This window comes from Macaca fascicularis, chromosome 2 (genome assembly GCF_037993035.2).
Source record: "Macaca fascicularis isolate 582-1 chromosome 2, T2T-MFA8v1.1".
NCBI classification, from domain to species: domain Eukaryota; kingdom Metazoa; phylum Chordata; class Mammalia; order Primates; family Cercopithecidae; genus Macaca; species Macaca fascicularis.
The window spans coordinates 163,606,363-163,621,706 of NC_088376.1; the positions used below are offsets into that span (position 1 = coordinate 163,606,363).

At 44.3% G+C, this 15,344-nt stretch overlaps 1 protein-coding gene across 4 annotated transcripts in view; it reads left to right on the forward strand.

Annotated features, from left to right (window-relative positions):
- The first annotated feature begins 3,713 nt into the window (after positions 1 to 3,713).
- The window catches only part of CD80 (CD80 molecule), a 42,128-nt gene continuing 30,497 nt past the window's right edge, over positions 3,714 to 15,344 (forward strand). For 2 of the 4 annotated variants that reach the window (XR_012431674.1, XM_074033385.1), the window contains exons 1-2: positions 3,714 to 4,063; positions 5,547 to 5,845. Coding sequence is in view for 1 of the 4 variants with exons in the window: in XM_074033385.1 (XP_073889486.1) it covers positions 5,746 to 5,845 (100 nt within the window). In the remaining 3 variants the exon portion in view is untranslated. The remainder of the gene's footprint in view (positions 4,064 to 5,546; positions 5,846 to 15,344) is intronic. The other 2 variants (XR_012431675.1, XM_074033386.1) reach the window with 1 other exon arrangement.

The following is a 15,344-nucleotide window of genomic DNA, read 5'->3' on the forward strand; positions in this document are numbered from 1 at the left end:
AATCTGTGGTTCACAGGTCATGCTCCTAGACCCATTGAAGGAGGAAGAGGAATTAAACACATCCCATTAGTACATAATCTTGGAAGAGGAGCCTTCTGAATTTTACAATCAGGATTGGGGAAACCCTGTAAAGTACCTGCCTGGTGTTCCTTTCTTCCAGCCTCTTTGATTAAGTCACATCAAGATGCTAATGGCAAAGTTGTTTAATGGGTGCTTCACCAAGGCAGGTTAGGATTTCACTGGGATTCTTAAAATTTGAGGGTGTCTGTGATCGTCAAAATTCTTATTCATATAGTCCCTCATGAAATTTCTAAAACTCAGCTGGGCGCAGTGGCTCACGCCTGTAATCCCAGCACTCTGGGAGGCCGAGGCGGACTGATCACAAAGTCAGGAGTTTGAGACCAGCCTGGCCAAAATGGTGAAACCCTATCTCTACTAAAAATACAGAAATGTAGCCTGGCATGGTGGCACACGCCTGTAGTCCCAACTACTCGGGAGGCTGAGGCAGAAGAATTGCTTGAACCTAGAAGGCAGAGGTTGCAGTGAGCCAAGATTGCACCACTGCACTCCAGCCTGGGCGGCAAAGCAAGACTCCATCTAAAAAAGAAAAGAAAAGAAATTTCTAAAACTCTGTATTTCTTTGTTCATTTTAAGTTGACATCTATAACTTTCTATTACTTCAAATACCTGGAAAAAATATCACTTCCAGTGCATTGTAATAATGTATCAAGTAGAAGTGGCAAAAATCAGTGAGAACATTTATTTGATCTGAGTAAATGTTCAAGAAAATAGAAAGCATGAACTTACCTCTAATCTGTGTTCCCTTTACTTGAAAATTTAATGTTGATCTACCAGAGGTAAGGCAGAAATTGTCACGTCCATATTCCTTGCAATTATTCAAAATATGCATCTGAGACCAGAACAAGACACAGGTGAAGAAGGGTGTTCACTAGGCCCCTTCTGCCAATACAGAAGGTGACAGTGCAGTGGAGTCCTTTCATAGCAAGTTCTGCCTGCATGATTTCCAAAGCTTGAGTATTCCAAATCTAAGGTGAATAGGGTAGTATCCACTAAGCCCTGCCAAAAACTTGTTGCTGAGATGAAGGAAGTCTCGCTGCAGTCAGTATTTCTCACCCACACACTTTGCTCTCTTTCTGGCTGGTATGGGAAGAATGGTGTCTTTTTTTTTTTTTTTTTTGAGACAGAGTCTCAAAAAACTCAGACTGGATTGTAGTGGTGCTATCTCAGCTCACTGCAACCCCTGACTCCCAAGTTCAAGTGATTCTCCTGCCTCAGCCTCCCGAGTAGCTGGGATTACAGGTGCCCGCCACCATGCCTGGCTAATTTTTGTATTTTTAGTAGAGACAGGGTTTCACCATATTGGCCAGGTTGGTCTTGAACTCCTGACCTTGTGATCCACCCACCTCAGCTTCCCAAAGTGCTGGGATTACAGGCGTGAGCCACTGTGCCCGGCTGGCGTCTTTGATGATAGGTAGGAAGTAGAAGACGCAAGTTTATTAAATAAAAGCTGCCGTCATTCCTGCCACCCCACTACATCTATTTCTTTTGTTGTTTTTGTTTTGTTTTGTTTTTTTGTTTCTGGTTTTGTTGTTGTTGTTGTTTGTTTGTTTGTTTTTTGTTTTTCTTTTTGACAGAGTCTCACTCTGTCCCCCAGGCTGGAGTGCAATGGCACAATCTTGGCTCACTGCATCTTCCGCCTCCTAGGTTCAAGTGATTCTCTTGTTTCAGCCTCCTGAGTAGCTGGGATTACAGGCTCCTGCCACCACACCTAGCTAATTTTTGTATTTTTAGTAGAGATGGGGTTTTGCCATGTTGTCCAGGCTGGTCTTGAACTCCTGACCTCAGGGGATCCACCTGCCTCTGCTTCCCAAAGTGCTGGGATTACAGGCGTCAGCCACCATGCCCGGCAATACATGTATTTCTAATGCCATGTATCTACTTAATAGTAATATAGGCAAGATAGGAAGGACACATTGGCCCGATCTTGGGCTTATATTGTCTTGATTTAAGGAGGCCAAATTGATAAAAGCACCAGTATTTCAAATGGTCCCTTTATTTGACACTCTGAAGTTTTTTTTACTTTCTAGAATGTTGTACCACAGTAAGATTCAGGTTGGGTGAGAGGTAAGCCTTTCTTTTTACATGAGGTTAAGGCCAGGATCCTTCTCACTGCAAGTTAAGTTTTAGGAAAGAATACATAACAAGACTGAAAACCTAAAAATTGATTCTCTTAAAAACTATCAGTGCCCACATACCCTGTGAAAATCCCCAACTGTTCTCAGGAGTACGAGTACTTCAGTTTGAAGAGCTTGCCTCAGCCCAAGTGAATGCATCTTGTGGCAGGGAAGTGCATGCATTGTGGGGTGCCAGTAGTAGTGACGCTTTAGAAGTGGACCTATTTAGAAGTGGAAAACGCCTGTATTCTTCCTCTCTCTTTCTTTAGGATGATTTTCACTCTCCCAACCCAATGGACACCCAGAAGCCTCATGCTTTCATCCTTCCTAGTCATCTTTTTATTTAAAGGGATCTCAGTGTCTTCAGTAACACTGAAAAATATAGGATGGCTAGCAGCTCAAATTGCTATTTTTGCTAGGAAAGTTTGTTTTCTAATGGCCTTAAGTCAATATTCAGACACTTCTATACCATATTCACAATGTTTGTCACGTTCATTTACCATGTCTACTATCATTTTCTTATTTCTCTCTAAATGTACTCTTCATTCTACATGCTTAATTTAGAAAAAAACTATTGTATCTCCACCACACTGAATATCCCTGCTGTCTTAGCCTGCATTCTCCAGAAAGCCAAGCTGGAGATAAAGGCTTGAGTGAAGTAATTTATTTGGAAACATTGGTCCAGCAATGCAGGCCTGGGAAGGAGGCACAGCCAGTACAAGGAAGCCTCACAGAGGTGACCACTGTTAGGGGCCACTGGTACTTGATCCCACAGGGACTTTCTGGGGAGCCTCACGCAATGTCCGTCAGAACTGTTCACCTGGGAGGCAAAGGAGGAAGCAGTTATCCACCAGCTTCCAACCCTCTTGGTCAAGAGCAGCTCCATGGGCATCGACTTCCCTGTATTTCTGGATTGCACATGCTTGAGTGAACTTTCAAAGAATGCCAAGACAGCAGAGAAGCCCTGGGTGAGGACAGAATGGAATCAAAGTGTGGATCCTGCAGGCCCATGCAAGGTGCTGTCAGGTTCCACCTGTGCAAACAAGTACACTGGTCCAGCATGGGTCAGCTGCTCACTCACAGGGGCTCCAGAATCCTGCAAAGGGGCACACAGGGGTGGGTGGCAAGCTAGTTGGAAATGGGAGTGATGGGCATGACTAAAGTCTTCCTCACCCCACCTGAGATGCACTCAACTGTGGCTAGGGTGACCAGAATTCACTGTCCAGCGTCGCTGGCAAGAGCCCACTCTCTGAAGATGGTGGGATGCAGAGGTGGGAGTACAGTTGAGGGTGATCTTGTGAGCTGAGCACTCTCCCACAAGTGTCCCCTACATATGAGGTCGACAGCTTATTCCTGCAGGGACTCAGGAGTAACTCTGGGTGCTAAAACAAAACTTGAGACCAGCACAGGAACAGCCAGCCCATGAAGTTCGCCTTCCATCACACAGCAAGGCTAGCGGATGCCCCTCCCTCTTCTTGGGCATCATTCTTCACTTCCCCTACGCCGCCGGGTGCTCTTGGTGTTTTGTGTTTGTTAGTCTGTGCACGGTGGTGAGGGAGGCTGCTGTGTGATTTGCCCCAGACACAGCCTCTGCAAAAGCAACTGGGAGAAGTCAGCAGCAGAGGCAGCTTCCTCTGCTGTCCAATAAAACTGCTTGCGCTGACAAAGTACTTCTGAGTCAATTCAAATCTTCTGTCAAGCAACTGCAGGCTAGAAGGGGAAATGCCACCTCTCTGATAGACGACCCACCCGAAGAAAACGGAGCGACTCATCATTGCTTTATAGACTACAAGAAGAGAACATCTCAGAAGTGGAGTCTCATCTGAAATCAAAGGAGTTAAAGAAAAAGTGGAATTTTTCTTCAGCAAGTAAGTACATTTACTATTATCTTACTGTGGGATAGCTTGGTAGAACTAGTTACCAGCAACCTCACTGCTTTTTAAACAAACACACCGCCACTACCACCTCCTGGATCCATGCTTGCCCTCAAAGGAAACTTCGGGGTCTCATTCCCACAGGAGGCTGTGGCTTCCCAACACATTTGGAGCATCATAGTCAGCATTGTGGCCCTTTATTTTAAAATGTCCTAGATGCTAGCAAATATTATTTTTGTGGGCTGTATTTGAATTTCTTAAGCCAGTAAAATTCTAGTGAAAGTCGGAAAATCGCTTGAGCTTGGGAGGTTGAGACTGTGGTGAGCTATGGTCACGCCACTGCACTCCAGCCTGTGCGACAGAGCAAGATTCTATCTTAAGAAAAACAAATTCTGGTGAATAAGTCTCTTTTAGCTAATCCTGCCTAAAATGCATGATGACTAACAAAACAATATGGCGTGACGAACTCTAGCTTCAGCGTGGTCTCCAAAGAGGACACTCAAGTATTCTCCGAGCAGCATGGGGCTGTGTCCTAGTAGCAGCCTGAAGGCGTGACAGTGGAGCACAGTGTTCATTTTCATTTCTCAATTTTGACATATTTACTGGAAAAATTAAACCCTAGCCGTCTCACATGAGATCACATAATTTTTTTTTTTTCTCTGTCACCCATGCTGGAGTGCAGTGGTGCAATCTTGGCTCACTGTAGCCTCCACCTCCTGGGTTCAAGCAATTCTCGTGCCTCAGCCTCCCAAGTGGCTGGGATTACAGGCACCCACTACCGCACCTGGCTAATTTTTGTATTTTTGGTAGAAATAGGGTTTTGCCACATTGGCCAGGCTGGTCTGGAATTCCTGACCTCAAGTGATCCGCCCACCTCAGCCTCCCAAAGTGCTGGGATTACAGGCATGAGCCACCATGCCTGGCCCTGGAGTACATAATTTTAATAAGTAACGTGTGCAGTGTCTTTTTTCCCTCCCTTTTTGTGGATAGACTTTTCTGGTTATTGAGATCTCATACCCCTTTATGATATGTTATTTGAGCAGCGGGTTTAAAGAATTGAGATACCTGTTTTCTTATGTTAATATGTCAAGAAAGAAGTTATTTCATAACTTAGGTCCTGCCTTGGACAAAATACACCCTTACTGTCTGCTCTGTGTTTCTTGGTATGTTCAGAAGAGAATTTGAACTTTTGGAGGCTGGCTGGCAGATATGGAGGGTCCTTAGAGCTCTCTGTGTTTCTAACCAAATCTTAATCCCGCCTATTAAGTAGAAAGCCTTTACATGGAAGGGCTGTGGTTGGTTCTTGGAACTAATCCCTTCACAGAATTTCAACTTTCTTTCCCTCAGGGTCATGCCCTGCTTTAGCGGTTGCTTAGGTTAAACTCTCTAACTAATTTTAGCAGGCAACTCTGGAGTTTTACAACTCACAGTAGGCACACCTTCCTTCCTGGATGACTTTTATTTGTTCCTTTTTCAGGTTGTGAAACTAAATCCACAACCTTTGGAGACCCAGGAACACCCTCCAATCTCTGTGTGCTTTGTAAACGTCACTGGAGAATCCTCTGGGCTGGCAATTGGATTGTCACCACCCTGCCTGTTTTGTGCCTGGGAAGTGCCCTGGTCTTGCTTGGCTCCAAATTGTTGGCTTTCACTTTTGACCCGAAGCATCTGAAGTCATGGGCCACACATGGAGGCAGGGAATATCACCATCCAAGTGTCCATACCTCAAGTTCTTTCAGCTCTTGGTGCTGGCTTGTCTTTCTCATTTCTGTTCAGGTAAGCAACTTTCAGGAACTTAACGGAGTCAACTGCTAGAGGGTTAAGAGAAAGGAGGTGGGGTTCTCTGAGCTGCTCCCTTCTATTATCCTATCAGCTGGAAGGAACCTTCAGGGTGTTTTCAGAACATTTTAAAGATGAGAAGACTGTGGTTCAAAGAGGTTAAAGGACATTCCTATCATCACACAGCAAGTTAGCAACCAAGTTAACTCAAGAACGTACAAGGAAGCATGGAAGGGACGGTGTTATTTTAACAAAACCATAGAGCCGATTCATAATGGTCTCTTTCATTAGATGAGTATTAGATGCTCACGTACATTTTGTGATGTGCTAATACCAGCCTCAGAGACCATTCCCAAACTCTATTTTCATGATACAGCTCAGTGAAAGTGTCCTGCTTCTAAAGTTGAACAATGGTGATCTTCTTTCCAATTTGAAGGCGGGAGAGTAGTTGAGGACAATTCCTCTTAATGACGTTAATCTTCTTAACCTTCTTAAGTTCCTCTTAATACATTAATCTTATTTGTTCTGTTTTGGATGCTGAGATCTTTTTTCAACATTGGCATCTGACTTTAAGTGGTATCAGATTTAACATAAAATTATATTTTTAGTTGTTTCTAATCTGCCACAGAGGTATTACATATATGTCCTGAAAGTAATAATTTGACTTCCAGAGGCTTTTGTTCCTGCTCAGGTGATCTTAAGAGTGCTGAACTTTTGGGACTGTCAAGAAGGGTGAGGCTTGTCCCTGCTGGCAGGATGGTTCTGATTTTTTTTTTTAAGTCAGAAAACAAAAGATCTGTTTTCTAGTGAGCAGCATACCTCCTGGTTTCCCACAAATCAAGAAGTTTGGGCTCCAGCATGATTTGCCAGTCTGCAAAGACCTGACTATTAAGGGTTCTTGTCTTAAAAACTTCTCACGTAAAGTACTGCCTAGAATATCAGAGGTGTGAGAGAGAGGTAGAGGGAAGGGAAGAGGAGTTGGGGGCACACAGATTACTTGACTGCAATGGTGGTCATTTAAAATTTTCTCTCCAGAGCTATTTTGCATTGTTTTCAGGACCAAGAGAACCATGGCTTACATTTCACAATTTACACCTCAGATTTTGTATATATTTGACAGTTACATTACATTTCCAACAGTTACAATTTCCTTCTGGGGAGCTGGGGAAGCATTCCCAAACTAGTCTTCTGGGGAGTACAGAGGAGTTTAAAATATTTAGAAGGAAATTTGTACAGGCTTCCCAGAAATAAGGGAGGTGGGAAGGGAGAGAGAATAGAAAGAGGGAGAATGATAAAAAAGTAAAAGAAGACATAAAATAAAAATTAAAACCCAAACTTTAGAAACTGTACCAGGAAAATTAGAGTCAGAGTTAAATGGAAAGAGATCTTTGAGCTAAAGAAAGATGTTTAGGAAAGCACCTTGTTCTCCAGCTATATCCTGATTTTACTGCTGCTGTGACTAAGTCAATGAACCACCTACTGTGTGCCAGGTGGGCCATAAAGTCGAGGCTAGGATTTCTGCACTCAAAGAGGTCTGCATATGTTAGTTGGGGGAATGCAAAGCTAACCCATGTAAAACAAGCAAAGAGCAATGAAATGCTTTGCCCTGATTGTAGGAGCCCAAGATCTGGGAAAGGGGGTACCAGACTGGGCTGCAGCAAGGAGGGCAGGCTTTACAGAGGCAGATGGATGATGGAGAGAGAATTCTGGTCAGGGCAACAGCCTGGACAAAGGCACAAAGGTAAGGATGAGGCTGGCACAGGTGTTCATTCTTTTGTTTAATCATTTATTCATTCAACAAACATCATCTACAAGCAAGAGACTTTTCTTGGTCCCGGGGACATGGCTCGGGCGTTTGTGAAATTTACTATCATTGGGAAGAGGGAAAGTAATCCAATAGCCACTCAAATGAATGTGTTTGTTTGTTGGCCAACAAACAAAGCCAAGTGCTTTGAAGGCAGGGCATAGGCACTGCCTGAGAAAGTGCTATCTTCCCCTACCAGTGAGGAGTGGCAGTGAGCTATGGGAGGAGCAGAGGAGGGACTGGCCCAGTGAGCAAAACCAGACCCTGCAGCACTTGTGGGCTATAGTCACGAATCCGCATGTTATTCAGGAGGCTAGAAGGGCTTTACCCAGGGTAGTGGCGTGGTCTACCCCAGCTCTGTTCCCACATACCCGTAACCGGGGGGTTTTGCTAAATTGCAGTCTCTAGCGCAGGGAATTTTTTAGAGAAGTGAATCTATTTTGCATAATGCTGTAATGATAGATATAAGTTATTATAAATTTGTCCAAATCCATAGAATATGCAATACCAGGAGTGATCCCTATCGTGAACTCTGGATTGGGGCGGTAATGATGTGTTAATGTAGGTTCATTGATTGTAACAAGTGGACTGCTCTGGTGCTGGATGTAGACAGTGGTGGAAGCTGTGAATATGTGGGGAGGGAGTATATGGAAATCCTCTGTACTTTACACGCAATTTTTCGATGAATCTAAAGCAGCTCTAAAAGATAAAGTCTATCTAGTTTTTTAAATGCTGTTTCCACTTAGGTGGGTCTGGGATGGGCCTGAGATTCTGCATTTCTAAGAAGCACCTAGGTGATGCTGATGCTGCTCCGCATACACTTTGAGTTTCAGTAGTAAAGGTGTAAATAACTTCAAAAAGGAAAAAGTGTTACTGAAGAAGGGCTTGTAGGGCAGCCCCCATGACTGTGCAAAACCTATTAGGAGGTTATTTCAGTACTTACAGTAACTGATGATGTGTCTGATGAAAAGAATTGAGTCAGAGGGAAGTTGATGGAGAGTGTGTACCATGTAAAATTAGTGAAGACTGCCCAACAGGAGTGTAGGTGTGAGTTGTGCGTGGTCTGTGGGAGGCGAGATTGAGTGAATAAAGTGGAGTAGGATTATAGAGGGCTTTATTCAGGGCAGAGATTTGCCACACTAGGTCTTCCTCTCCTGCCCTGGGTCAGAAAGCTATACCATGGCAAAGGTGTTCCCCCTCTCCTCCTGCCCAGTCACTGATGCCCAGGGGAAGGGACCCCTCTTTCATGCACAGGGTGGAACCAGCCAGGCTCCTCTCCCGCTCTAGGTCGGCAGGCACTGTCTATGGGGCAGAAACGCCTGACTTTGTACTCCGGCAAAGTACAATAAGTGCTTTGTCAGTAAGTAAGTGGCAGTAAGGCAGAGGCTCTACCAGGGCAGCCCTCAGAAGGACCAATGTGGGCAGCTTTTCTTTCGGAGCCAGAGTCCTTTAAGAGAGGGTCAGGTCTAAGGAGAGGGGAAAGGCCTCCTGCAGGAGGAGGCAAGAGATGCAGGAAAAGCATTGCCTATAGGTTTATAGCCTGAGAACTCAGAGCTAGGAGAAAAGAGAATGCCCCCAAGTGCCACCATTCACAGAACACATCCTCCTCTCCCCGCAACACATACTGCTATGCTGCTGGCCCAGGGGTCCCATGACCGGTGATTGTTCCCATCATCACCCTGACAACTGTTGTTCAAGTCCCTGAGCATTTTAAGGATATAAATACTGCGTAGAAAGAGAAAAAGTAAGGATCAGATGGTACAGAGTATATGAGCGGGGTCTAAACAGGGGGAAAAGTCAGGAACAGTGTGAACACCAGGAGACACAGGTCCCAAGCCTGCGGCTGCCAGAGGCAGCTCTTCCTGTCTCCTTTGTGTGGCTAGCACCTAGCCCATGGCTGACACCAGCCCTGTCGGTGCTAGTTCACCTAATCAAACATTGAGAGGGGTCCAAGATGGTCACTCCTGTTGGAAGGGTGTGCACAAACCAGGAACGGTAAAATCTCCAGGTGGTGAGACAACAGGTGACTTTCACGCTTTTCTATATCTTCCATTCTTTCTAAGAATGTTTATTTTATAGTCAGGGAAAGTGTTTATTTAAAAAGCACACTTGTGTTTACAGGGAGATCATGTATGCCCTGTCATTTGGTAAGTTTTAAGATGTTGTGTCAACTGCTTCTCTCCCTTCTCCACCAGCAGTGGCGATGCAGCTCCCTTTCTGACTGCTGCTGGGTAGAGGTGCTGGATGGGCTCCCCATGCCAGCTAGGGGCACTGAACTTACTTCAAGAATCAGCCAGTTACCATGGTGATGTGGTCCTGTGGGGGTGTGGTTCAGCAAAGCAGGCTGTTGTGCATGAGAAAGAACAGCCCCATTAAAAATCTGTAGAGCCTTCTACACTTAAGAAAGCACTTTACATCTGGTATCCTGTGATCACTGTGATAATTATGTGAAGCAGGGAAGATAGTTATCTTGGTCTGTTTTGTGCTACTATAACAGAATACCTGACACTGGGTAATTTAGAAAGAACAGAGATTTATTTCTTACTGTTCTGGAGGCTGGGAAGTCCAAGGTCAAGGGGCTCACATCTGATGAGGACCTTCTTGCTGTATCATCCCATGGCAGAGGATAAAAAGGCAGGAGAGCACGCACGAGACACAGAGTGGGAAGGAGGCCAAAACCATCCTTTATAAGGAAGCCGCTCCTGCTGTAGTGAACCCACTCCCAAGAAAATGGCATGAATCCATCCATGATGGCAGAGTCTCCATGACCTAGTCACCTTTTAGCAGTCCCACTTCTCAACACTGTTACACCCAGAATTAAATTTCCAACACCAAAACTTTAGGGGACACATTCAAATCATAGCAATAGTATTATGACTGTTTTACAGAGATGGAACCTGAAGCCCAAAGAGGTTACCCACCTTGCTCATGGTTATGATTCTAATACACAGTGGATGGAGCCAGACCTCATTTCCTCATGCCTAGACATGCATTCAGCAAGTATTTACTGAGCACCTACTATGGGCCAGGTCCCGTTCTAGACACTGCAGATATGGCAGTGAACAAAGGAGGAAGCCTCTGCTCCATAGATCCATACGTAATTATGTATCACATATACATGTAAATATACATCACAGTTGTAAAAATATATATCAGTTGGAGACAAGCCTGAAGAGAAACAAATCAGGCAAAGAGACTAAATAGTAGCAGGATGGAGCTGGGCAAGGAGGATGATGCTGTTCAAGGAGAGTCAGGGAAGGCCTCTTTGACAAGGGGCCACGAGAGCAGATGTGAGCAAAGTGAGACCTGAACTGTGTGGATCTCTGGGGAAGACACTGGCTCCCTTTAATGTCCCAGGTACTGTGGAGGACTTTTATGAGCAGTACTTCATTTTGAATCCTCACACCCACTGGGATGGGTAGGTCTCACAATGCCCATTCAAAAATGGCAAAGCAAGCTCAGAAGTTCAACCAGGTTTGAAACAGTAATATTGAAATTTCCGGGCCCTGACTCTCCCCACCAGAATCACTGAAGCAGACAAAACCGTTAGAGACATGTCAGTGTCAACCGCTTTTTGTCCGTGTGTGACAGAGTCCCTAAAACAGACAAAACTGATATAAATTTGTTGGGAAAATTTATAATGACTGTTTTCTGTCTCTGTGTGGTGGAACCCTGAAAACTGAGTTTCTGTGTGAATTTCCAAATTGTTCAGAAGATTTTGGTTCCTCTTTTTAGTTCTATTCTTCCTCACGCTTATCCTCAGAAGGCTGGACAAAAACTCCTTAGAAGCCATCATCAAAATTACATGGTTTCTCTTTCAGTTACGCTATCTCTTTTGCTAACATCACCACATACCAAAATCAGTGAGAAATATTGGATTCTTTTTGGGTGGGAACAAATAGCTCGGTGGGGAAAAACTGTATTATTGGGGGCCCAGATAAGTGAGTTGCTGTCTGTCTGGCCCAAAGCAAGACCAGAGTCCTATATCTGACATAACCCTTGAGTGAAATGAAAGGTAAGAGTTAGCAGTGGGAGGAGGGAGAAAGAAAAATTGAAACTCTTACAGAAGACCTGCTATGTCCTTGGGACTTTTTATTTATACCATTTCATTGAATTGAATTTTCCAGTGATCCCAAGGGGTAGGTGTCATACCAATTTAGAGATGAGGAAACAGATGAAACAGCAAGTGGCTGAGCTGGAACTAGAATCCCATCAATGGAGATGGATAGCCCATGTTCCTTCTATGTCTCATTTTGCTTTCCTTGCAACACTAGGAGTGTCTGGGTTGTCATTTGATCTTTAGCTAATATAGCTTCACTTTGAAATATGCTCCCCTCAAGTATATCTTTTCATTTCTTCCCTTCTTTCAGTTATATTCCCTAAAGCAGGGACTGGCAACATTCCACACAATTGCTGAAGGGGTGCTTGGACTATTCTGCATTACCTCACTTTGCTATGCAAATACCCACCATCACAACACTCTCTTGCTCAGTGCTGTGGTGGGGCCGTATCCAGTCTCACAGAGGCCTGAGAATGGCTGGTGAGATGGAAAGGTGCTAGTGCCCCATGATCCTGCTATCTAAGAAGAGAGAGGGCTTGGAAATGAAGTCCCTAGACATGGGTCTCCCTAAGGGGATCTGTATGGCTTCAGGGAATACAGGGCCCAGAAGGCATAGCATGACAGCACTGGGCAGGGGGCACTGGGGCCTTAGAGGGATGCTGCTTTTAGGTCCTACAACAGCCTAGGAAGAATGACCATGCCTTCTAAACCAAAAATCAGAAAATATAGCCTGCTAAGGAATTTTGGTGCTATTGACACAGAGACTAGTTTAGATATTGATGTGCTGATATTTCTTGGTTATACGGATGGAGAAATGAACAGAATGTTTTAAACAACACTTCTAGCAAATCCAGGCTGGAGGGTAACTGTATAGCATGGACTGCAGATAGCCAAAGAGATAAAGGCAGGCTATAGGATCTATTTAGGGTACCTGAAGACGGTAGAAATAGTCCAAAGGTATAAGCATGGGAGTCATTTCAGTCTGAAACCATGGGATCAATCAGACCTGGAAAGAAAGGGACTCTGTTTCTTATTTATTTATTTATTTATTTATTTATTTATTTATTTATTTAGAGACGGAGTCTCACTCTGTCACCCAAGCTGGAGTGCAGTGGTATGATCTTGGTTCACTGCAACCTCCGCCTCCTGGGTTCAAGTGATTCTCCTGCCTCAGCCTCCTAAGTAGCTGGGATTACAGGTGTGTGCCAACACACCTGGCTAATTTTTTTGTATTTTTAATAGAAATGGGGTTTCACCATGTTGACCAGTCTGGTCTCAAACTCCTGACCTCCTGATCCACCCACCTCAGCCTCCCAAAGTGCTGGGATTACAGGCTTGAGCCACAATGCCCGGCCTGGGACTCTGTTTCTTAAAGCAAAAGGGCTCAGTGGTAGGGCTGGGTTGGAGTAGGGGGAGGACAGTGTTGGCTTACTTACTGGAACTGGGGCCTAAAACTGAAGAAATCAATAAACAAGAAGAATGGCTCTAAAAGCCTGGGCCAGAAAGAAAAAAATGTGTAAAACTGGGGCAGTTTCTTTTCCTCAGCTCAGTTTCCTCATTTGTAAGATAAGGCCACGAGAATGAATGATCATGGAAATCCCTTCCAGACCTCACATTCCTTACTATGACTTTCATATCCCCTGGGGCTGAGTACATTGTTTAACCCATGGTTGGCACTTACATCCAGGCCTTCTCAGGGGACCAGTGGACTTTCTCCCTCACTAGGGATCCTTGTCTCTGTCCCCAACTCCTGGCCCATAGGCATCTGGCTATATACATAAAACAAGCAAGTGCCTTTCCATATTTCTGAATGCTCAAGATGTCTCATCATGCTGGGTGTGGTGGCTCAAACTTGTAATCCCAGCATTTTGGGAGGCTAAGGTGGGCAGATCACCTGAGATCAGGAATTTGAGACCAGCCTGGCAAACATGGTGAAACACTGTCTCTACTAAAAATACAAAAATTAGCTGGGCGTGATGGTGGGGGCCTATAATCCCAGCTACTTGGGAGGCTGAGGCAGGAGAATTGCTTGAGCCTGGGGGTGGAGGTTGCAGTGAGCCGAGATTGCGCCACTTCACTCCAGCCTGGGCAAAAGAGCAAGACTCCGTCTCAAAAAAGAAAGAAAGAGAGAGAGACAGGAAGGAAGGAAGGAAAGAAGGAAAGAAGGAAGGAAGGAAGGAAGGAAGGAAGGAAGGAAGGAAGGAAGGAAGGAAGGAAGGAAAGAAGGAAGGAGAAAGAAAGAAGGAAGCAAGGAAGGGAAGAGAAAGAAGGAAGGAAGGAAGGAAAGAAAAAAAAGAAAGAGAAAGAAGAGAAAGAAAGAGGTGTCATCATATGGAGATGCAGGGGAAGGGGAAGATTCTGGATAACTCTTGAAAGGTAACATCATTGGAAGAGCTTTACCCATTTGGTTGGGTGTTGAACTGGATGTAGGAGCAGCACTCAGTGGTATGTGCAGGTGGAAAAATAAGGCAATTTGCTTGTCAATATATCAATAGGTATATCAAAGGTGTAAGGTGGCTGCTAATATATTGAATTCAACTTTAGGCTGCAAACATAGATTTAGGTAAAGGAGGTGACAACCCAGTTCTACTCTGAGCCAATCACACAGTGGATGTCTGGAATGTTAGATTTAGTGGACTTTGCTCTCTCAAAAAAATATATACACAAATCAAACTGTGTAGTGAGGAAAGTGAGGGCACTCACTTTCAATACATCAATAAGGAACAGGGGCAGATGAGAACCTGCAGAACTATCTGAGAGAGGACATCACTATACTCAGATATCTGCAAGTCTTGTCATGTAAGAAGAATGAGATGTGTTTTGTAATACATGTAGAAGATAGAGGGAAACAGACTTCAACATAAAGCAAAGCAAAACTTCCTCAGTCAAACTGTCCAAAGATGAAATCAAAAGCCTTAGAAGTTAGTAAATTCCCCACCCCCTTGGAGAAAGGAGAATGGGATTCATATTTGGTGTGCATCTAGGCACTGAAATACAGTATGTGCTTGCCATCAATTATCTCATTTAATCCTCATAATAACCAATGTGAAGATTGGGGTTCAGAGAAGTAAAGCAAATTGCTTGAGGTCACACAGCTACTGTGGATTTTATTAAACACAAAAAACCCATGTTCTTTCTACACCAACAACCAGGAGCCTCTAGGCAAGGATGCTAGCAGGGGGCACTTAGTCATGATTGCCTTTAAGGTAAGTAGGGAAGTAGGCAGTCCTGAGAGCTTTAAATCCTAAGTCACTCAAGTGAAAAGAGGAGGAATCAGGATGTGTATTAAGGTGACAGATGAAGGTTTTATTCCTGTGCCAAGCCAGTGAAGTCACATGAAATGGATTGTCTTTAGCTCACTTAATCTGGATTAAATTTATCCTTAGATTTTTTCCATGGTTAAATGCAGTTCTGTAGTTTAAATGAATGGGTGTACACGTGCATATCTCTGTGTGTGTGTGTGTGTGTGTGTTGTTGCATCACGTGATTGTGGGGAGAGGGGCTGTAGGAGAAACGCAAGGGAAAGGGCAGTAAGCATCAGAGACTAGGTCTTTATAGTGAAATTCTAATTTCTCAAGGCAGTAGTAGCTGAAAATTACCTAATCAAGTGACTAGGCAACAGAGCCAAGAAG